Source organism: Melanotaenia boesemani, chromosome 2 (assembly GCF_017639745.1).
Source record: "Melanotaenia boesemani isolate fMelBoe1 chromosome 2, fMelBoe1.pri, whole genome shotgun sequence".
Lineage (NCBI taxonomy): Eukaryota > Metazoa > Chordata > Actinopteri > Atheriniformes > Melanotaeniidae > Melanotaenia > Melanotaenia boesemani.
In genome coordinates, this window is record NC_055683.1 from 5,531,849 (window position 1) to 5,555,113 (window position 23,265).

Sequence of the window (23,265 nt, forward strand, 5' to 3'; positions counted from 1 at the left end):
AGGACTAAAACTAACAAAGCTGGTGGATGTGCTCATATGGTGGGGGGGGGAAACAGCTTAAAATAACATGTGTGACACTATACCAGAAGAATTAAAATATAACAAGAATGTGTTGATTTTATAAAAAAAAGTACAAAGACATGATGATGGATAAGTGCAGACTTGTTCCCTGGTAGCTTAATGATGTTTGAAAGCAATGAGTATTATTACAGTTATTACTTAAGTAGTTATTTTTATGTACGCATGTGCAGGTATATGCAAGTATGTATGCGTATGTGTGTAGTGTATGTATCTGTGTGTATGTGCATATGTGTTTGTGTGTGTCTTATATGGATATAAGTATGCATGTATGCAGGTCATATATAACCTGAAGCTTCTGCCCCTACCCTTTGGTTGTGACCTATGTTTACATGCTTGGTGGTGACCAATAATCTTTTTTTCATTCATCAATTCAGATTATTTATCAGAAACAGAACCACTGTTAGAAATGTGACTCTCTGTTTTGAGGTTAATATGTGGCCACGCCATCCAAGATAACTACGCTCCAGGACGCATTTATTTTAGTACACATTTATTGTAAATGCAGTCAGATAAAAATGACTTTATAGAGAGAAGACATGTTTGACAATCGATCTTTGTCAGAGAGAGATTGATTCAGACACAGAAAGTGACATAAATTAGTTTAGCTTATACAAGTGACATGCAATAAATAATAGCTCACTAGAGTTTGATCTAAAATACATTTGCTTCTGTTTGCACATTATCTACGTAGCGTAAAAGCAGCAGTACAAACTGATATCTCCTCTTTTGATATGCACAAAGGCTACTAAAAAGAGTAGATTATCAATTGGTAATACAAAAATAGAACCAGTAGCATTTCATACTTGCAAAGTTAAAGGACAGACAGCAACCAGCTGCACTTTTTGTGCATCCATCCTCCTTGAAATGCAGAACTTCATCTAAGCGGCAGCCGTTAGTCTTCTTTCTTTGTTGTATTTCTTTTGTTACAGAAATAAACTTCTCCAAAACAGCACAGGACAGAGCTTTGTGCATGTGTGGCACAGACTGGCAGGCCATGCAGTTAGCGAGAAAAAAAAAAAAAAACCCAGTGCAACATATTTACAAAATGTTATTTGTAAAAAAAGAAAAAAGAAAAAAAGGAGATCTGACAGTGAGGCTGACGTCCTGTTGGAAAGCACTGAGGACAACTGGAAAAAATAGCTGCATCCGTATAGTTGTGTCATCTGTGTTGTTTTAGGCTGCTGCCTCACCATCTGTCTCCAGCTCTCACTAAACCCAGTGGCCCTACAAATAAAACCTGCCACTGAGATCCATTAAGCCTGCTGGACTGTGATGGATAATTCGAGTACTTTGGAGCGGCTTCAGGCTTCATATCACGCCTAATAAATGAGCCACAATAATAAAAAATTATCACTCACTTTTTAAATTCAAAGGCAATAATGTCTGTAGGAAATGAGTGTAGCTTTGTAAACATGTGAAATTATCTTACACGTGAGTATCTACATGTACAAAATGAGTGGCCTGTCTAATTCTGGTTATTCTGATCCCTCCATTTTTATTTCTGTTCGTTCAATAGCCCTTAAAGAAGCCTTCAGCCTCCATGGCTTCTTTAAAAGTCACCGTCAGGGAGTTTATAGTCACATGTGTCACAATCACTTTCCTGGGATGTTCTGCTGCATCAGGGGGAGTCAGACTGTCTGGTGTTGTCATGGCAATCGTCTGATTGCCATCTTTAACCTCCTCCTTCATTGACTCAGTGATGGAGCAGACGGTGGTGGTGTCACCTGCCATCTTGACACTTCCATGAACCCTGACTATCACTGAAGTTGTGTTGTTTCTCTCCAATTTGGGACACTCCGACATCACCTCCACGCCTTTCTCACTGTTGTCCCAGACTGTGCCGTCGCCCTGGGAAACCGCATCTCCTGGTCTGGCCTCAAATGGTGAGTCGCTGTCCTTTGATTGGTCGCAAGCAGGTGTTTGTCTCTGACATGTTTCAGACGTTCCTCCATCTAATTTGTCGGCCCATGTTTCTGTGTGTACCGCTGTCAGGTGGGCATCTGCCTTCTCCTCCACCTCAATGTCCAAGTCCTGTCGCTCTAGTAATGGAGGCGAGCTGCATTCTGACTGACCTGTAGGAGAGGACGGGACAAGTTTTAATTAGTTTTAAAATTAAATATAGCAACTAGGCTACTTCATTTGGTGAATTTATTGGCTTGACAAACCAACCGTATGAACTGTCTTCACATCTATCCTCAGTGGCGCTTTCGGACTCTGGCTTCTCCTCACCGCTGGTGCCTCCCCAGTCCTCCTCCATAGGCTCCACTTTCTTCCTTTGCTGATGGAGTGGTTTGTTAGAAGAGTTCCTGCCTCTGATCACCCTTTGCCTTCTCCTCCTGATTGGGCGACAGTACACCTGGTCCACATCTGTGCTCGTGGACCGAGTGAGGGAGAGGCGCAGGCGAGGTGGGGGCTTCTCTGTGATCTTGTGGGCACTGCGGAGGTCCATGGCAAAGACATTCTGTGAAGGACAGATCAGTGGATTAATTTTGAAAACAAAACTATGCTGCAGCTTTTGGGTGCTAGTGTGAACTGTGGTCACAATATCTCTTCGGGTTCTGGAGTTATAATGGTGAAGAGTGGCCCCAAAAAGTTGCTTTTACAGAAAAGGACCTCATCTATCAATATTTCAGTTAGCAACCGACAACTCATTTCATCAACATGGAGTGCAAACCTACTTTAACCTCTTAAGGCCCAAGCAGTTTTTTTACATGCATTTTTTATTTCTCTTTGTCATTTGGGCTTGTTTTAACCCAATTAGAATAAAAACCAAGCTTTATATATTGATATTATGTACTTTTAGAGAAAAATGATGTCCACATATGTGGACTAATGTTCTGAAATTCCATAAAAGACAATTAGGTCAACTTTAGGTAATAGAATGAAAAAACTCTGTATTTCCACCTTGAACATAGCAGTGTTTTTTCCTGGCTGCTTTTGAATCTATTAAGAACACAAATACCAAATTTTTTAACATGTTTTGATTATCAGAGAGAAAAAAAAAACAACATAAGGAACATTGCATTTTTGCCCATTCTGAACATTTAAACTACTGGATCAGTTTCATGGGTTGATCAGATTGGCAGGTTGGCAGATAATTGTTAAAATTTCACGGTTGTGGACATACAAGCTAGAAAGTGCTGTCCGCTAAGCCCTAAGAGGTTAAGATGATGGAGAAAAACAATTGTAGTGAAAGTGATAGCATAAGCAAGATCAAGCCTGTCCTTTAGAGTCACATGCCTCCCTTAAAAACACAGCATGTCTCCCAGCCGCACTGCATTCTGGTCTATTGAGGCTGTTAAAACTTGCATTTCTGCTGCTGCCTTTTTATTCCTGGCTGAGTGATTATTGATGAAAACAGCTGAATTTATCATGTAACCATGGCAACAACATCCCATGATGTTTTACATTGCTGAAATATTTTGTATTCAACATCTTACTGTTCACTGTTGAACCATTGACAACTTTTTTTCATTTTTTCACATGGAGTAATTACAGAACATTAAAGGGAATTCCACCAATTTTACTCCAGTTACAGTTGTCTAAAGATGGACTAAACAGCAAGTTTCCCCAAGACAAAAACCACACTCTGATCAGATGACATGAAAGTGATGTCATCTGAGCTTAAGATCAAGTTGCACTAAGGGATTCAGGATTTTTCTGATTTTCATCCAAATGGACTCAAAAACACGACCTTTGAACTCGAAACAAAACTTTGGATTTGCTAATAAAGCTCACATTTCTGAGCAAACCTTTGAAAATCTCAATCAAACCTTAGCATAATGTAAATAAATAAATACTTCAATATTTGCAAACAAATTAAACTCTAGATTTAAAAAATTAACTCCAGGTACTTTGAATTTGCAATTTTACCCCTACATCTCTGTTCCTTTAAGAAATAAAGTTGCAAATGAAGCTTTTCAGTTTTTTAACAAAAAAAAAAGAAAGAAAAAAAAGAAAACTTCTAGATTTTCAGGATTTCCAAAAATCTTTTGAATTAATAAATAAAAATTCAATAACTAAATGTTTACTAACAAAACTTTTGGATTCAAGCACAAAAATGGGGGAAGAAAACATAATAAAACATTTGTACTTACATTTAAATTTCAAATAAATGTCACGCTCGACTATGGCTGGGCAATATATCGAGATTTTCAAATATATTGAGACTTTATCAGACGCAATATAGAAGGAGGGAATATCATTTATATCGAGATATCTTGTTTTAAGTTAAAAGCATCTTTTCTTTTGCATTTTGCACAGCTGTATTTTTATTGTCATTGAAAAGTATTTTTAATTTATTTTGTTTCAGGAGCATTTAATTTAATATAAAGGTACTTTAATTTCAGTCAGCTGTTTTAATGCACATGAGCTGCTGATCCTTAATAAAAGTGTATTTAGCACTGAAGGCTGTAAATTAGAGTTGTCTCTTTGGTTACTTGACAAACAATATATATATCTAGATATATATCGTATATCGGGATTCAGGTAAAACATATCGAGATATAAGATTTGGTTCATATCGCCCAGCCCTACTCTCGACCCAACACTTCTTTTGGAAAGTCTGCAATTTTAATTTCAAGTTGATTTTTTTATTATAAACCTGTTTGGCTAAAATGCAAAGTGGAAACAACCCAAACAAACAGCTGAATAATCTGGAAATCCCAGCTGTTGCTTATTTTAACTAAGGAAATCCCATTTCTGTGGTTAATAAAATGCCCTTTTATTGTTTGAATTTATTTAGGAATCATCCCTTTTTAGTCCGTGTTAACACCAAAAGCCATCTCTTGTATAATAATGCATTTGTCTTTTAACTAACAACCCCTCCAGCAGTAAGCAATACAGGAAGTTGCAAAAATTTGTGAAACAAGAAGTAATGTGAGTGCATCTACCCGCAGCATGAGCCTCCTGGGCCTGAGACCTTTCCTGCGATAGGCCAGAGTTCTGAGTTTCTCCTGACTGCAAGGGAGGTGGACAGAGGGAGGGGGAGATCAGACAAATTTTTAAAAAAAAAGTACTTTACATGTTTAAAAGACTTCCAGTGTTACTCACTTCTCTTCGTAGGCCAAGACCAGGCGAGGGTCCAAAATATTGTCCTCTGGTTCCCAGGTACTGTACCTGCAAACACAAATATATTCAAATACCATCCATTCTTCAGTGGCATGGTGTGCGAGTTTCAAGCAGTATAATGTTGCTACTATAATAAGGTGATGAGGTCACAGGACAATGAAGAGGCTTACTCACTTTGGGGGCCATCCCTGCCATTTCAGTAGATACTCCACGTTACCCTGAGGGGATAAACAGAGGGGAGAAGGTGTCACATTTAGAGGAGATGCAGCAGAGGCCAACACACGCAGCCCCTCACTGAAACCTGCCCTTTATACAGACTCACGCTGTGTGTGCCAGAAGAGAGTCGCTGTCGCTTTAACGAGTGGAGTGAAGGAAGGAGGGAGGCTCGTGGAGAATTTTCTCGTTTTCAAACGGTGTTTTTTCTGAGGGGTGACGTCAATTACAGTGGGGGTTGCGTGGCCTCTAAACAGCAGCTTTTCAGGATGACGTTACCGCTCCGCGAGCCGGTTTCCACAGTTCTCGGGTACTTTCTAGAACAAGGTGGCTGGGATAGGTGGGGCCACGGGAACATGTAAACAACGTAGTGTTGCGCAACGTTCGAGTCCGAAACAATTACCAGTCAAGTGAAAATAAGTGAATTACTGATTTAATAAAGCGGTTTAACAATACGGACCTCAGGGTTTTATTATTATATTACAACATCGGAAACTTTATAACAGCTTAGAAACGGCTACAGAGAAAAACACGCTGCACTCTTTCCGCTTTAAATAAACTATGTTTTTAAAAAGAAGCGCATGCACCGCGTTTAAACATGTCACAGAACACTTGTAGCTCGTTTCAGTTGTGGGTTTTATCATTCAGTGACTCCACAACACCTCTGTACTGTAAATCAATGGGGTCAGCATCAAGCAGCTTTCATTACGCAGCAGATTCACCCAGATACTGCCACCACGGCTCCGTTCGCTGGCGTAACCAATACCAACTGCGCAGCTCCCCACACACGGACCGAACACCAGCTTTAAGGATACACACCCCCTTTTACATGTTTACTACAACTGCGTAGGCTCCTCCAAAACACGGTCATGCTGCAGCACTTCAGCCGCTGCACAGGAAGGGAGCAGGATGCGAGTCGACCCGCGGAACTACACTAAACTTTGTCGCCGTTACAAAAACAAGAGATTAGTCCAAACATCTCTTTTACGTAAACTGTAGGGTGCCGGCGTAACCTAGTTTAGTTGTAGCCTACATGAGGAAAGATTTCACATTAATACACGCCGCGACGACATCTCGGGAAATTAAGTTGAGTTTATTATTCCAAATGTATAACCAGAATGGTTCTTACCTTTCTAACTCTCTTCTTTGTTATTGACTCAACTGCAAACACTTGGTCTCCTATTGATGACAGCTCCATCGCCGCGCGCTGCCTTGCACGTTCCAAACAGGACTCAACTGGATTATCTACTTGTTTCTGTCTAGGCGCAGAAATAAACTTCTAGAAAAAATGCACAAGAGCTCTAAAAAAAGACTAACAGTTCCTTCAAAGTGTCACGGCCGGCGCTGGTTCCCAGTGAGGGTGCTAGTTTTTCCGCTGAGCCCGTTCGCTGCCTTCATATCAAACTCATGCCGTCCGCCTGCCTCACTTTTTAAAATCTGCGACACATCAACACTGGACGGCGCGCTGCTTCTTTAAAGTCGCGCGCGACCCCGTTTTCCATTGCGTAGAGCCAAGCCCCCAATGAGCGCTCCCGCGATGACAACGGGGACGGGCACGCAAATTAGAGCAGAGTGCAAAGGAGGGCCAGAGGATGAAGGAGGAGGGTCCAATCCCGAAAGTTCTGTCAATCTAAAGTTGAGGGGGAAACTGGTATTTTTAGTCTTTTTTTAAAACAATTCTATATTAAAATCTCAAAAGGAGAATTAAATTATGTTTTAACTTACATTAAAATGTTAAAAACCCCATGAAATGAGCTTCTGTCTGACACAGACTTACCTTTTGTATATTCTTTTTCAGATACAGTACAACATTTGAGGAATTATGTTTTTTTATTATTATTATTATTATTATTATTTGCATTTTATTACATTTGGACTAATTCTCTCTAGTGATTTAAGCATGTTAGCTTAGCTTAAGCAAAAACTCCCAAAATTTGCCACACTGTCCAAAGATTACTACAATTTATTCCCCTTCAAACTTAAGTTCAGCCCTTAATCTGCAAATAGTGCAATCTGCAAATCTTAGTCTGCAAATAGAAACTACATATAGCTTTTGCCCAATATACATATATGATATAGAAATAAATAATTTCTTTAACCTCTGCATCAAAACTCTATTAAGGTCATTTCCCAAATTCTTTACACATGGCTTGCACATCCTTTCAAATACTGACAAAAGAAGAGAAATGAAAGTCCAATCATAGTGCCAAAATATAAATTTTATGACTATTTAAAAACGGATCAGATATGAAGCGGCGTAGTGAAAACACTGCACTCGCTGAACTTTGGAGTGAAACAGTGTGAGCTCATGTATTTTTATGTAACAGAAGTAAAGCTTGGAAGATCAAAATCTGCAATGGAAATGAAAGCCTTGCTTCACTCTCCAGTGGAAATGTCCACCCCTCCAACTGTTTTTGATCCAAATATGGAACTAAAAACTGACTGAAAGTCTTAAATTTACATCCTTAATGCTAAGCAGCCTATCTGCAGAGAGAAGAGCTGGAAATGAGGCTGAGCAAACATAAAGGTTTCAGTGAAGACAACTACTGATTTGCAAAAGCAAACATATATCAGTTCAGTTGTGGGATCAAACACTTTTCTTACTATATGCCTGATCATCTGTCCATCCAGCCCCCAGGTGGGACCAGCTCATAAAGGTGGGGTGGGTGCTGTGGAAAAATGGCCCAGAGCCAGATTCCTATTATCTTTCATTGAAGCTTCCGTGGATCAGTTTACAGTAAAACTCTGTTACTCTGCATACACAAACAGTCCCTACACAGGCTCTATGATCCACGGTCTCTTTCTACACCTGGAATACTTGCATCACTTACTGGCATTGACTGTCATGGCAACTGTTTCTGTGGCAACTGCTGAAAAGCTGGATGATGATGGTGACGCAGCAGGAAGAGTCGATGAACAGTTCAGGGCCGCAGAGCAGTTCGAACTCCCTGAACTCTGACCTCCCACTACTGAGCTTATATAAACAGCTCCGATGATTCATTTTCTGACAGTTGCAGTTTTTATGTAAAGAGTCATCCTGAATTTAATTAAATTTCTTTCTTTCCTTAAGAATCCCAAAGTAGTGAACTAAAGAGAATACCACATGCAAGCCTCATCTTAGTTGTGTCAATTTTAATTGGTCAGAATCTATAGTACTATTTGAGTAATTTTCTAAACAATTAAATGATGCACATTGAATGTCTTATGATGACATCACTGTCACATCATCAGGGTCATTTGCAGGACAAGAGGTGATGAGTTAGCTGACAGTGACCTGGTTCTTGAATTCCCTGATTTTATTTACTTATTTATTTATTTGTATTTTTTGGGGGGGCTGGCTTATTTATTCAATATGGTTCTTGTGTCCAGCAGTGACTTTGCAACTAGATAAAACGGGTTCCAGTAGTTTTCCAACCGATCGTGCGGGAATATAAGAGCTCTGAAGGGTGATTTTCCGCATGTATGGTCTTCCTGCAGGGAAACAGCGGCTTTTTTTTCCCGTAAGTAGGAGGTTATTGCCTGCAATTCAGAGGAAATACACAGGGAATCACATGACTTGTTATCTGCCCGGATACTACTACTGTAGCGGAATTGGGAGTCTGGATGAAAAGAGAGAGAGAGAAAAAACGAGGGAGAGAAAGAAAGAAAGAAAAACAACACGGCAAGACGGATCGCATCGTTCACTCCCACCTACATGTTATGAGTCACGTATGACTCACCAAACGTGCCAGTAAGGCGATCACAGCCACTGCTCTGGAATACCAACACACACACATGCAGAGGGAGAAGATGGGGGGATGACGGGCAGGGAAAACAAATAGGGTAACTTAAAGCCTTATACCGGGAATTTGCGCATTTCTGGTTCTGCTTTATACCTGCGAGGCATGCTTAGGTTTCCAGTGAAAAGGGGAGTAAAGCAGCATTTCTGGGAATATTAAACCACTTAGAATCTGATGTGAAACATAAATCTGCATTTCAATTTAGTAATTCTTTGTAATTTTCGTTTGTTGCAACCCAGGTTTGGTGAGAAAAACCAGTTTACACTTCTGCAGACAAGCCCCAGCAAAGCAAATCACATTCACTGACGTCCTCCATGAAAGCACATTCAGTCATTGTTTTGAAAAGAGTTTTTTGCTCATTGTGGGCTATTTATTTAATTAAAGGACAAGACAGGAGATGCAGTCATGCTCTGGCCTAATATGACTTAACAGTTATAAGTTTGGGCATTTCCCCAACATAACCTGCTCAATACTCAAAACCAAAAGCAAAACTAACTGAGTCAAGATGAAACAAGGAATAAGGGTAAAAAAAAAAGCAAGGACTCAAAATAAAACCAACAGGACAAAAGAGAAAACCACCACTTGGCTCAGAATGAAACGTAAACTTCTGACCAGACTGAAAATAGAAATCTGCAGGGATAAAGCATAAAGTTTATTAGCGTTAATCAGAATTGACGTTAAAAATTGAGGAGCTGACATTCCTTCAGAATTCCTAAAGAAAAAACAGAAAATGCTTCTTTCTTTTTGCACCCATTACGTTTACAGAATTAAAACACACCTTTGTTCTTTTTCCCCTTCACTCATCAACATTTTAAATACCCGGCTACCGTTAAAGACACTGAAAAATTACTGACATATCCAAAAAGATAACACTTAGCATGTCAAAACATACTATTAATAATGAAATTAGTGCTAAATACTTTTAAAGGCATGTGTATTTATGAAAGACAGCATTGCTCCAGTAGCAACATTTCCTTCCAAATGACCTCAGTCAAGGACTGTGGATACACAGACTCCATAAATGATGGAAAAATCTGATCCAAGGTCAGCAAAGCAAATTTCCAATTAATTAACGTGTGCTCAGTTTACTGTGGTTACGAACACCTACAAGTCTTAAAAGTAAAACATCAGTGTGTGATGTGCTGCTGCATCTCCTCTGGTGCTCAGATTGTTTTCCCCAGCAGTGAGAAAGTAGTAAACCGGTGCCTCTTTAGTCATGCTGCAAAAAATTTCAAACAAGCATCCTGACATTACAAAAAGTATGCTTTACAGTCCTGCTAAGATTTCCCTTTCACAAATAAAGATGAGCTTTGGAGGTGCAACATAGTCACAAATAGTCCATTTCCCCATAAAATGACAGGTGTCTTTCCATCCAGGAGATAAAATGAGCCATACATTCTGAACAGGTCTTCTGCAGATCTGAGAACAGCTGAGAGATAAGAGCAGAATAAAAACATAAAGGAAAGTTGCACATTCTGGTCTTAAGCAACACACAAAAAAGTTTAATTTTGATCCCTCTTGCCAGCATGTGGCACACAGTGAAAGGAACATCAGGTCTTCCACTCAAAGCTGAAGAAGACTTCCACTTCCTACAAGAGGCACTTATGATTACAGCTAGTTGAAAACGAAATTTGGTAAGTTTAGTCACTCCACAGAGCTCCGGGGCATCCTCAACCCCAGGCAGCCGTCATCGCTGAGGACAGCTGACTCGGGTGTGTCCTGGCATGTGGCAGATGCCGCAGGTGCGGGGTTTTTTAGCAGCAGGGGGTCTGTTAGCATCTCCCATCGTCTTCCTCCCGCCCTTCCCGCCATCTCCACCTCCGCCTCCTGACAATAGTGAACACAGGCCAAACAACATGAGGAAGTTAGAGACCCACTAGACAAAAAAAGCATCAGGTAATTCTGTTAGCACTAAAGAAACCCACGTCAGAGTTGGTGTGTGAATGCATCAAGGTCTCAGTGTCTGAGTCGTGACAGCTTTTTTTCACCTTTAACTTAAGAGTTCTTTCTCTCATCAATGTTTGATCTGTGTATCTAATTTGCTTTCATTACCAGCAAAGTGTATGTATCACAGCAAACAGAGCTGACTCCAGGCCAGGTTCAGACACTGCAACCACCATCCCACCATCTTTCTTTGGGCCACCATCCACAGGATGGTTTTCACTTTGCAAATGTATGAAATCATAGCGCATTTAAAATGAAACAAGCCAATACTGCTGTTCCACACAGAGCTTTCTGTAGGAAATAAAAGATCCCTGAAACAGTGCATCAATGACTCAGTGCAAACAGCTGACATCTGCATTTTCGATTGAAACTTAAACATATTCATTCTCCACAATGAAACCAAGAAACAGACGATTCAAATACCATAAAGTGCAAAGATGCTCTTTGTGTGGAATTTGAAGTACAGACTTGAAAAAAATGTCAAACAAGGAGCCATTTGTTTTCAAACACAGATTTACGTAGGTTATGAACATGAAATCTTGTCTTCTGAACAAGGTCATGCAAGGCCAAGGAAGCCATTAGTCCTATATGAAAGATAAAGTTAGATTGTTCTTAAAACGTTTGGTGATGAATCATTTGGTGCATCCATGCAAATGTGCATGAGCATGACTGTTAATTCAAGTGTGAAAGGGGTGCAACTTTTCTGTAGAAGCAGAGTTGTCATCAGTCTCATTGGGCTTTTCAGGCTTCATATGAATTTTCAGGCAAACAAGTTAAAACCTTTTATTTATCTAATGACAAAAACTGTGTGAGTCCTTGCGAAAGCAGATCTTGTACCAAATTAAACTCCATCAGCAATGTGACTGCAAACAGTTTAGATTTTTTTTCCATAGTGAAAGTAATAATGTAAAATTAACCCCACCCAGTAAAATGAGTGTTATCATCTTTAAAGGAAAACAACAGGATGCTTATTCAGACACGTAGCTGACACACTCAGGTATTGCCATACAACTAGAAAGGAATGCACGCCAATATAGGTCAAACTCTACTTGCAGTGTAAAGAACAACTTCATTGTTTGTTTGACCAATGTATTTGGTCAAATTAACTACGATGATGGAGTCAGTAGCCTGTTGGCATCTACCAACAGCAATAAAGTAAAAGTGCAGCCTCGTTCTTTCCACAGTACAACTACCGCCACGTTTTTGGTTTTCGTTCTACACATTAATTACTTCAAATAAATTTCTCTCCTCATAAAGCTGTACGTTGCTCAGTGGCTTTATGAATAAAGTTTATGTGAAATGTAGGGATTTGCTTCATTAAACAAAGAGATGGGAGATCAGAATCTCTTCAATGATTCAGCTCTCTTAGAAGAACTGGTTCTTATGACTCCCAAATAGCCCTTAATTTAATGTCACTCTTAGCTTATATTTTTGCCTAATTTAGCACTTACAACAGTTCAGGCTGTTGGTATGGCCTTTGGAGTTGGGTGCAGTGTGTCCTAGGCAGCGGCCGAAGGCAGGGACCTTGGTGAACTGATCCTCTGCTGCAGAAGCCAGCTCTAGGGATGTAAAACATCACCTCTCTGAGCTGTTGAGTGTTTAGACATAGTTGGGCTCACCTCGATACATGGCATGGGCTCTGTAACCAGTGTTCTCAAGAAGGACTGGACCACTTCCATTCTGGATTTGCTTCCGATGAAAGGTGCCAAGCATGTGTGGACATACTTATTGCCCCCAGACTTGGTGCCTGTACATTGGGGTTTACCCTGGTGGACAAGAGGGTACCCTCCCTCGACCTTTGGGTGGGTGGACGGGTCCTGACTGTTGCTAGTACGGCTGGGTATCGTCACTAATTTCCTGAATAGTTTTGATTTGATTCACAACAGCCTATTTCGATTTGATTAAATCTGATTCAATTCAATATCGATTCATTTACAGCTAAATAATATTTAGCTGTAAATATATAAATATATAGCTGTAAATAGGTGGTGTTACATATGTAAAGTGATGAGGGGGAAATATTTCAGCTTCATAAACAGCAACGATGCACAGTTTGTTTCTAGTTTTTTTTAAATACAATGGCACTAACTGGCAGTTTTACCAGTTTTCCCTGTCCCCTGAGCCCCATTTATGAAATGAAATGAATGAATGAAAAATACTTTATTAATCCCAAAGGGAAATTCAATATTGTAGTAGTAGTAATTTTTTAGTAAAACAATCACATTAATTAATTAAGGGCTTTGTTCTTCAGCCTGATAGCTGCTGGAAGGAAGGATCTTCTGTATCTCTCTGTCTTGCATCGGACTTGAACAAGCCTCCCACTGAACACACTCTGTTGTTTCGTCACGGCGTTGTGTAGAGGGTGTGAAGGATCTTCCATTATCTTCGTCAGCTTGTACAGAATTCTTTATTTATTTATTAATATTTATATTTATATTTATAATATTTTTTTAAATTTATTTTTTGAAGAGCAATTTTGTTTACAGAACAGAGACTTTATTTTCTATCATACTGGTTTTCATCCATTGTTAATGAGACTGAGAGTCCATTCTATTTTTTGTTTTGTTATTTAAAATTTCTTCCAGTTCCAGTGTAAAATGTTCTTTAGAAATTAAAGTTTATTGATCTTTGAAAGGGTGTACTTGCATTATTATGGCATTGTCATTATATTAGTTGAAAATTATTTTAAAATGACAACATTATTGCTTTGTGCAATATTATCGCTTATCGCAATAATTTCTGAGAAAATTTATCGTACAGCAAAATTTGTTATCATGACAGGCCTAGTCCAGCCCCTCTCGAGGACAGTGTTTCCAGAGCCCCGACTGTGTGTTGGGGTGAGTCCAACTATTTCTAGATGGAACCGCTCAACCCCGCACACCAGCTCAGGCTCCTTCCCCGCCAGAGACGTGACATTCCACGTCCCTAGAGCTAGCCTCTGCAGCCAAGAAACAGACCGCCAGGGTCCCCGCCTTTGGCCGCTGCCCAGCTCACACTGCACCCGACCCCTATGGTCCCTCCTGCAGGTGGTGAGCCCACGGGTGGGGGGCCCATGTCACCCTTTCGGGCTGAGCCTGACTGGGCACTATGGGCAAAAGTCAGGTCACCAAGAGCTCGCCTCTGTGCCCCACCTCCAGGCCTGGCTCCAGGGGGAGCCCCAAAGGGATGCTTTGAGCTGTGCTTCGTCTGGTCCCCCCTATGACACCTGTTTGCCCTGGGAGACCCTACCAGGGGCATAAAGCCCCCAACAACATAGCTCCTAGGATCATCAGGATGCGCAAACTCCTCCACCACTGTAAGGTGGCTGCTAAGGAAAGAGTGAATAGAATCGATTAAGGAAATTATGACGATACCCAGCCCGAGCCCTAGTGGTTTTTGTCCCAGTCATGGAAATGTGGACCAGCTTTACACTCATCAGGGTCTTGGAGGGGGCATGGGAGTTTGTCCAACCAGTTTACATGTGCTTTGTGGCCAGGGAGAATTGCATTGCCAGCAGTAAATTGGACTCATTTCCAGTGAGGGTTGGGCTCCACCTTTGGCTTCATTGGGCTGTGATCGCCAACTCTTCCTGGAGAGATTCGCAGCCAAGTGTGAAGAGGTTGGGATAAAAATCAGCCCTTCCAAATCTGAGGCCATAGTCCACACCCAGTAAAGGGTGGAGTGCCCTCTTCTGGTTGGAAAAGTTAGTGGTCAATGAAGTTCCTACCCTCATCTTTAATCACAAGCTGTGGGTAGTGACTGAAAGAACGAGATCACGAATGGCTCAGAGTAGAGTCGCTGCTCCTAAGCATCAAGAAGAGCCAGGTGAGCTGGCTAGGGTATGTGGTCAGGATGCCTCCTGGACGCCTCCCTGGTGAAGTGTTCTGGATACATCCCACTGGGACGAGACCCCGGAGAAGACTCAGGACACACTGGAGGGACTACATTTCTCGGCTGGCCTGGCAAAGACTCAGGATCCCCTGGACGACCTGGCAAATGTGGCCAGGAAGAGAAAAGTCTGGGCTTCCCTGCTTAGGCAGGTGCCCCTGCAACCTGACCCTAGATAAGCAGCAAGGAAATGGATGGATGGATCAGTTTGTGTGTTGGTAACCACAGTTTTTATTAATTCTTTTCATAAATACCTTATTGTTATGCATTTGTCCCAAAAAGTTACTATTGTTTAACATTTTAATTAAAGTTTTAAATTAACAACTTAACACAGCAAACAATAAAAAAGGCCAAAGTCTGAACATTATGACATTTTAGATAGCACATTTTTAGTGGCACATATTTTTGCTTTACAAATTCTGCACTCAGCCTTGTAATCTTTCCTTGTAGTAGAACTTCCTTCTATGAATGTTGAATTATTATCCTGTGAAGCTCTTTAATTAAAACTCAGCTGGCTTAAATGTTCTGTAAAAATAAAAGTGACTCGATTTGATAGAACTTAAAAACACATTCTCAGCATCCCTGCAGCAATCTTGTTCGATTTCAGTCTGGTGTTGAATTCAAGAGACAAATAAATTAATTTTGGCCAAGGGAAAGGCCTACATCCAACACAGATGGTGTAATGCAGCTCACTGATCGTCAGGGAATGTACAAACCATCTTCTACCTCATGTAAGTAATCAAAAACCCACTTGGATATTCACTGTATTCAAGATAGGTGTATATACTTGTTACAAGTAAGTGCTATATATAGTATTTAATTGTGCTTTTATTGTTGATCTATTTTAATCAAGTGCATAGTTTACATGAACTCTTTTATGTATATTTTTATACATGTTGGTCCTATTTGTTGCTACTGTTTTTAGATTGATTTGATCTTAGTTTTTATTTTTCCACTCCAGTGCTTTCCCCATGGGGGTCCTACACATTGGGAGCTATGCATTGTCTGAGTGCGTGGTCGTTGCCACGGTGATTGTCATTGTGTGAGTAGTTGGGGTCCTGCACTGCAGTCCTACGTTTGTAATGTGGACCCTGTCTGCCCAGATATGGGTGATACCGTGCTGACGAACTCTAGGATTGGAACTTGGTGTGGATGGACCCCATGGTTGCTGTTTCCTCACCTGGTTCATCGGTGCCTAGAATTATGTTTGTTTAAACTGTTATTTTTCTTTGTTAGAGACTATTTGTTTTAGAGTTGGGTTAAGGCGAGTGGGGTGGGGCTCTATGTAATTTTAGTTTGTGTGTGTGCGAACCAGGATTAGATGTGTGCTTTGATTTTTGTCATGAACTTGGGTGTGTGATTCCTTGTGTTTTTAAGATACAAAAACACTTTGTATTGCTGTTATGCATGAACAGTGCTTTATAAATAAAGTTTGATTTGATAAAAATCACAATGTGCTTCCTTATAAGAATACAAGGAACAAAAAAAATTATAAAAGACAACAACGAAAGCAACATTAAAGAGATTGGTTTTCAGCTACTTTTTGGAACAGATCACCAAGTTCACAGACCTCAGCCTCGGTGATCTGATGCGTTTGGTGATCTCATTGAACAGATGATTTGTCTAATGAGACACCCACAGAGGAGCTCAGTTTGAAGCATCTTTTTTTTTATAACTCCAGATCAATAATGTTAAGTTCTCACCTGTCTGTGACAGGTGTCTTTTTTAAGCCAATTAAGCTACAAGTCCATTTTTCTTTCTAAAAGATTACTAATTGAGTAGTTATTACTTCGATGAAATAAAGAACTCATGTGGAAGCTGAGACTTATACTGGCCCTTTCCCACTAGTATTCACTTAGCCCAGCTCGACACCACCCCTTCCAATTTGTAGGTGTTCCCACCAGGATTTTCCTGGGGCAAGTCCATGTATTTTCAGTACCTACTCCGTCAGCGCTCCGAATGTGTGGAGCCTGCTCAAAAATCATGACGTAGAGAAAGCAGGCCACTATCGGCCAGAATTTGACGACATGGGATAAATCATGAGAGAGACTCCCCCGGCCATGTTTAAAAAAAAGTCTTTAAAGGGTTAACAGCATGTACCTCACAAGCACAACATCCCTGTGTATCGCAAACAAATGACTTCACAATACTTACTAGTTGCCTTGCTAAGACGATCTCAATTGCCTTCTCTTGTAATAGAAACTATCAAAACTGGGGTGGTGGAGTGTAGGTTGAATTAAGGTAGGGCTAAGTAGGTACTACTGGGAAAGGGCCAAATGACACCTGGAAAAATAATGCACTTTCCCTGTTCTACCACTAGATTCTGTGCATACGCATGATCAGAGCTGTAATAATTTTAAAGAACATTTTAAGTATATTTACAAGATAGTAAATTACACACGTTGCCCAGAACTGTTCACACACACACCAAATATGCACCGATTTGTGCAAAACACTGTTGATAAATGAGGGCCCTGGCCTGTACCACTACACTCACTTGGACCGTCTCTGCTCCTTGATTCTTTCACATAATGTCTAGTCCTAGTCTATCCTCGCATAAGATTGGATGCACGCTGTGTCATTCAGACTGTGTGATTCTCCCTGATGGGAGTTGGCCCTTCTCATTTGATAAAAAGACACATTATTAACCATCTCCTAAGTTTTGATTTATACCCACTAAATTAAATTAAAAACCGTATTTGGCGGGTTGGTGGCTGTTCATTTAGAGACCTGGTTACTGGAATTTTGACTCCTTTAATCCATTACTTTATATATCCACTTTGGAAGCAGGTTTAGTTGTCCTGAAAATACTAGTTGGCATCATAATATAAACATAGTGGAAAATTATTGACGCATAGTGTTAAAAACATTTATGTAGGCAGTGGCACATCAAAAAGCCTGATGACAAGTGTTGAAAGACTGAATGCATTTATGTGTGCGTGAGCCTCACCTTGTGGGGGTACATTCTCGTCGGCCCAAAGGAAGAAGCCACATTGCTGCTCTCTTGGTTTCCCACAAGTGTGAAACATGCGGCCCTTGTTTGGTCCATCCTTCTGCACCGTGCGGGTCACAGCAGTCTCGCTGCAGTTGCACATTGTCTGTCCTAAATGTCTCGACGTGCCCAATTCTTGCCCTCTGCCCCCTCTGGATGTGTTTCTGAACCCCAGTGACGGCCTTGGAGGTTGGCTGGTCCTCTGAGCTGTCAGCGGAGGCTCTCGACTCTGCGGCGCCCCCTGCTGACTCGGTTGATCTGCCCACAGAAAGAAGTTGCAGCTCCCAGAGTTGCACTTGTAGAATTGGCGACCTTGGTTGGGTCCGTCTTTGCGTACTGTGAGGAGGAGTGCATCCTGACCACAGTTGCACACAATCACATCACTGTTGCTCTCGACACGGACACTGTTGCCACCTGAGGGAGATCTCGGCTGCGGGGTCCAGGAAGGGACAGAAGGAAGGGAAGACAATGGATTAGAACTCAGGGCTCTAGGTGGCAGTGGTCTAGCAGGCCTAGGAGCTGGTGGGCGAGGGTCATCTCCTCTTCCTCCTCCTCCCCCACCACCTCCCCCTGCTTCCCCTCCTCCCCCTCCTCTGAGGTATTTCAAGTCCAGAATCTCTCTGAGCGTGTCATCACAGCCACCAATGCAGCCAACAAATTCCAGTGGCATCATGGGAGGTAGGCTACCTCTACGGAACTTAAACTTCAACCTAGAAAAAAGAAACACAGCGAAACCAATCTCATTGACAGAACTGAATCAGCAGCAAAATGCAGAGAAAACAGGAAGAAGTTTAAACTAAAGAAGACCAAGTCAGTCACAGACATTAGCATATTACATACAGTCCCTGACAAAAGTCTTGTCGCTTATCCATTTTGTAGAAACAAAAGCTTATAACCTGACTTTAAATTCATCGATTGGTTTTAGAAATGTCTCATATGAAAGCTAAAACCCTCACAAATTATGCTCAATATACTAAAATAAATTTGCTTCACTGAAGAAAGATTGATCATTTAATGAACACAGAAAGGTCAGATTTTGGCAAGACAAAAGTCTTGTCGCCTACAGAAAATTGAACAAATAATTTACTTCAAATACAAAAATATGTTGCATAACATCAGTGAATTAAGTAGTAGTGCTGTGAGATCCATATTCAGTATCTTGTATGACTTCCATGAGCTTGAAGGACTGCATCCATGCGGTTCGACAATGATTCATACAATTTGTTGATGAAGTCATCAGGAATAGCAAAAAAAGCAGTCTTACATGCCTCCCATAGTTCATCAAGATTCTTTGGTTTTGCCTTCCATGCTTCCTCTTTCATTCTACCCCAGACATGCTCAATGATGTTCATGTCTGGTGACTGGGCTGGCCAGTCCTGGAGCACCTTGATCTTCTTCGCCTTGAGGAACTTTGATGTAGAGATAGAAGTATGTGATGGAGCACCATCCTGCTGCAAAATTTGACCCCGTTTATGGTTGGGAATGTAAGAGGTAGCTAATACTTCTTGATATTTTAGGCTATTGATATTGCCTTCCACCCTGCAAATGTCTCGCACACCCCCATACTGGATGTAACCCCAGACCATGATTTTTCCGCCACCAAACTTAACTGTTTTCTGGGTGAATCTTGGATCCATGCGGGCTCCAGTAGGTCTCCTGCAATATTTGCGGCGGCTGTGATGTAATTCAACCGAGGATTCATCTGAGAAATCCACCTTCTGCCACTTTTCCAGTGTCCATCCTTTTAGCAGGCTGTGGGCCTTGGCAAATGCCACACGGTTTTTTAATTGCCTTTTGTTTAGAGCTGGTTTCTGTGCACTGATTCGACCATGGAGGCCATTTCGAGACAGGATTCTACAAACTGTTCTGGTTGACACAGGAACTTGAGGTGACCAGGCCTGGTGGAGCTCTGCTGCAGTGGAAAAGGGGCTGGCCTTGGATTTTCGAAGCAACAAACGGTCCTCCCGAGCAGTTGTCTTGCGGGGTCTGCCGGACCTGGGCTTGTCAAAAACATCTCCAGTCTTTTCATATCTTTTTCTTATTCTTTGTACTTGACGCTGAGACACATTGAAGGTGTCAGCCACCTCAGCAGTGGATCTGGTCTTCAGCCTCTTGATAATTAACGCTTTGGTCTCAGGGTGGATCTTAGGCATGTTGTCAGAGGTCAAGTTGCAGTTGATGTGAAGGTCTGGTGTGCTGGGGTTCTTTTTATACACACCCACTAAGTGATTGATCAGTAACTGATCACAGGTGAGGCTGTAATCTAGGATTGGGTGCATCATATGACAAGGCGACAAGACTTTTGTCTTGCCAAAATCTGACCTTTCTGTGTTCATTAAATGATCAATCTTTCTTCAGTGAAGCAAATTTATTTTAGTATATTGAGCATAATTTGGGAGGGTTTTAGCTTTCATATGAGACATTTCTAAAACCAATCGATGAATTTAAAGTCAGGTTATGAGCTTTTGTTTCTACAAAATGGATAAGCGACAAGACTTTTGTCAGGGACTGTAAGTGATATTATGTCATTTATTGTCTGACAGCAAGTAAAAATTTCACAACGCACAAGTCGGATTTCTGTGCATCCTTTCAAGGATTTATTTTGTCCAGCAAAGAACTTGTTTAAATACTCGGGAAAGTAAATGATCTGAGGTGATGCCAGTGTGGAGTCTGAGAATAACAGATTCCTTGTTAAATTCTCTTTCTATATCTACATTTTAAATCAGGTTGTTGTACACACTATCAAAACCATTCTAGCCATCAGTAGCGGCTTGTTAATGCAGGCTGCTAGGGCGCTTCCACCATCGAGAAGGTTACCTCCTTAAAACATAAAAAAAAATAGATAATGCAAATTTATTAAGTACATTAAAGTAGATACAGTGGGACTGCTCGTGTCTGGAAGGTAGTCTGTCAGCTTTTATTGAGAATAGTCTGTATTTGGTTAAAAACATCTTGTATAAATATATTTTAAAGCGATTCTACACCTGTCAATCAAAGTCACATCTCTGGTGTCTAAAGCGTGAATGTCACAGCGCTAAGTGAATGATAAACACCTAAGGAGAAAATGCCAGCTTTGGAGAAAATAAAAGAAAATTTGGTAGTTTCTTTAAAAAAAAATGCTTTCGTGCAGATTTCACTTGAAAAAAAAGAGGAGGATAAAGGAACTTGGCCCAGACAAACCTGATTTAAAAAAAAATCCCACAGCAAGTAAGTGACCAAGGATGGAGCTAGACCTGTGGCTTCATAATTAGAATGAGAATCAGAATAACCTTTATTGTTGTTGTGCATTGCAAGAAATATAAATGATATAAATTATTAAGGATAAACCCCCAATGTTATCCACACCAAACTTGCTCATCCATGTCTTTATAGACTTTGCCTTGTGCACTGGTGCGCAGTCATGTTGGGAGAGAAAAGGGCCATTCCCAAACTGTTCCCACAAAGTTGGGAGCATGGAATTGTCCAAAATCTCTTGGTATGCTGAAGCATTCAGAGTTCCTTTCGTTGGAACAAAGACACCAAGCCCAGCTCCTTTAAAAACCCAACCCATAATCCCCCCTCCACCAAACTTTACAGTTGGCACAATGCAGTCAGATATGTACCGTTCTCCCGGCAAGCACCATACCCAGACTCTTCTATCAGATCGCCGGATGGTGAAGCGTGATTCGTCACTCAAGAGAACGCATTTCCACTGATCCAGAGTCAAGTGGTGGCGTTCTCTACGCCATTGCATCTGACGCTTTGCATTGCTTTTGGTGATGCATGGCATGGATGCAGCTGCTCGGCTGTGGAAACTAGAAACCAAATCCATGAAGCTTTCTTCAAACTGTTCTTGAGTTGATCTGAAGGCCAGATGAAGTTTGGAGGTCTGTTGCAGTAGACTGCAGACCTTTGCACACTATGCGCCTCAGCATCCGCCGACCCTGCTCAGTCAACTTTGTGGCTGAGCTGCTGTCGTTCTCAATCGCTTCCACTTTGTTATGATACCACTTACAGTCGACTGTGGAATATTTAGGAGTGAGGAAATTTTTGGACTGGACTTGTTGCACAGGTGGCATCCTATCACAGTACCACACTGGAATTCACAAGAGCTCCTGAGAGCAACCCATTCCTTCACAAATGTTTGTAGAAACAGTCTGCATGCCCCAGTGATTCATTTTTATACACCTGTGGCCATGGACTAGAACATCTGATTTCAATTATTTGTATGGGTGAGTGAATTTGGATGGATGGATGGATGGATGGATGGATGGATGGATGGATGGATGGATGGATGGATGGATGGATGGATGGAGAGATGGATAGATAGATAGATATATGAATAGATGGACAGATGTAAATAAAAAGTTTGACAACATATTTTCCCTTTCGTAATTTATAAAGAATAGATTTTTTCATTTTCATTTCATTAATACATCACGTTGCCATGGTGACCAGTGAGGAACAGAAAGCAACACATTCTTCTTGCACTCATCTGCTGCTTAAGTTATCCAACAAGCTGAAAGCTGCTGGGCTCTTTCTTTTCAAATATTGTTTTAGAATAACTGCTGGAGCTCAACTTTGAGCTCTGTACCAGATTGGTTACTATGGTAACGAAAGCTGGTGTGGAGCTCTTTAGCTTGCTGCTAGTGAGCATGCCCTATATTTGGACTGAGCTGAGGCTACTGCTCAAGGGGTTACCGCCTACTTGTGTAAACAAGAATTTAGACAAATTTCTCATATCAGCGAGGCCACTGAGAGCTGCAGTGTCCTCAGTGTTTGTTGGTGTTTGCACAGCGTGAAAAATAAGGCACTGAAGGTGAATGGCACCTAAGAGACCACTGAACGGAAAAATACTTTTAATGCAGTTGATTTATGTTTAGTTCTGCAAGCTTGAAATGTGCTGAGAGAACAAAATATGGCTAGATTTTACTGTCAGAAACCCCACTGTGTATCCAAAACATTTCCTGCTCAACACGCACATGTTACAAAACTTGTTTTCTGAATTCAGAAAAACTCTGTCGTTTTTAAGACACTGCCTTGTTGTATCTGCAATGACAAAAATCCTCTCTTTGGTGAAGTTGTAAAGGCTGTAAATAACCTGCCTGCCACTTATACTGCATCAGTCATTTGCATTTAATTTAGCAGGTATGTTGGGAACTCTTCAAACTACTTTATTGCAAGAGTCAAAGCAAGAATAAAACTACACACAGGGAAATTTCAATTCATGAAGTCATGTTTGTGGGACAGTCTAAAGATATCTCAAACCCCCCATCTTTTCTGTTGGAACGTATGGAGCAGTAAATCTAACTGCCCAAGTCCAGTCCTCGAGATCTACCA

At 41.0% G+C, this 23,265-nt stretch overlaps 2 protein-coding genes across 3 annotated transcripts in view; both read right to left on the reverse strand.

Annotated features, from left to right (window-relative positions):
• Window positions 1-554: 554 nt before the first annotated feature.
• On the reverse strand, window positions 555-6,825 carry cbx7a (chromobox homolog 7a). The gene is made up of 6 exons (XM_042008483.1): window positions 6,494-6,825; window positions 5,326-5,369; window positions 5,134-5,199; window positions 4,974-5,040; window positions 2,251-2,542; window positions 555-2,153 (listed from the first exon to the last, which is right to left on the reverse strand). The coding sequence occupies exons 1-6, from the start codon at window positions 6,560-6,562 to the stop codon at window positions 1,591-1,593; spliced, it is 1,101 nt and encodes a 366-aa protein (XP_041864417.1). The 5' UTR covers window positions 6,563-6,825; the 3' UTR covers window positions 555-1,590.
• Window positions 6,826-9,510: 2,685 nt separating this feature from the next.
• top3a (DNA topoisomerase III alpha) overlaps window positions 9,511-23,265 on the reverse strand; it is a 28,622-nt gene continuing 14,867 nt past the window's right edge. For both annotated transcript variants that reach the window (XM_042007634.1, XM_042007626.1), the window contains 2 exons: window positions 17,905-18,656; window positions 9,511-10,970 (listed from right to left, as the gene is read on the reverse strand). In XM_042007634.1, the coding sequence (XP_041863568.1) occupies window positions 10,831-10,970; window positions 17,905-18,656 (892 nt within the window). In that variant the 3' untranslated portion in view covers window positions 9,511-10,830. The remainder of the gene's footprint in view (window positions 10,971-17,904; window positions 18,657-23,265) is intronic.

Coding starts and splice junctions, on each gene's coding strand:
- cbx7a (XM_042008483.1), bottom strand. CDS start 6,562: ATGGAGCTGTCATCAATAGGAGACCAAGTGTTTGCAGTTGAGTCAATA. Junction 5,370..6,493: donor CAAAGAAGAGAGTTAGAAAG/GTAAGAACCATT, acceptor TTATCCCCTCAG/GGTAACGTGGAGTATCTACT. Junction 2,154..2,250: donor ATGTGAAGACAGTTCATACG/GTTGGTTTGTCA, acceptor CCTCTCCTACAG/GTCAGTCAGAATGCAGCTCG.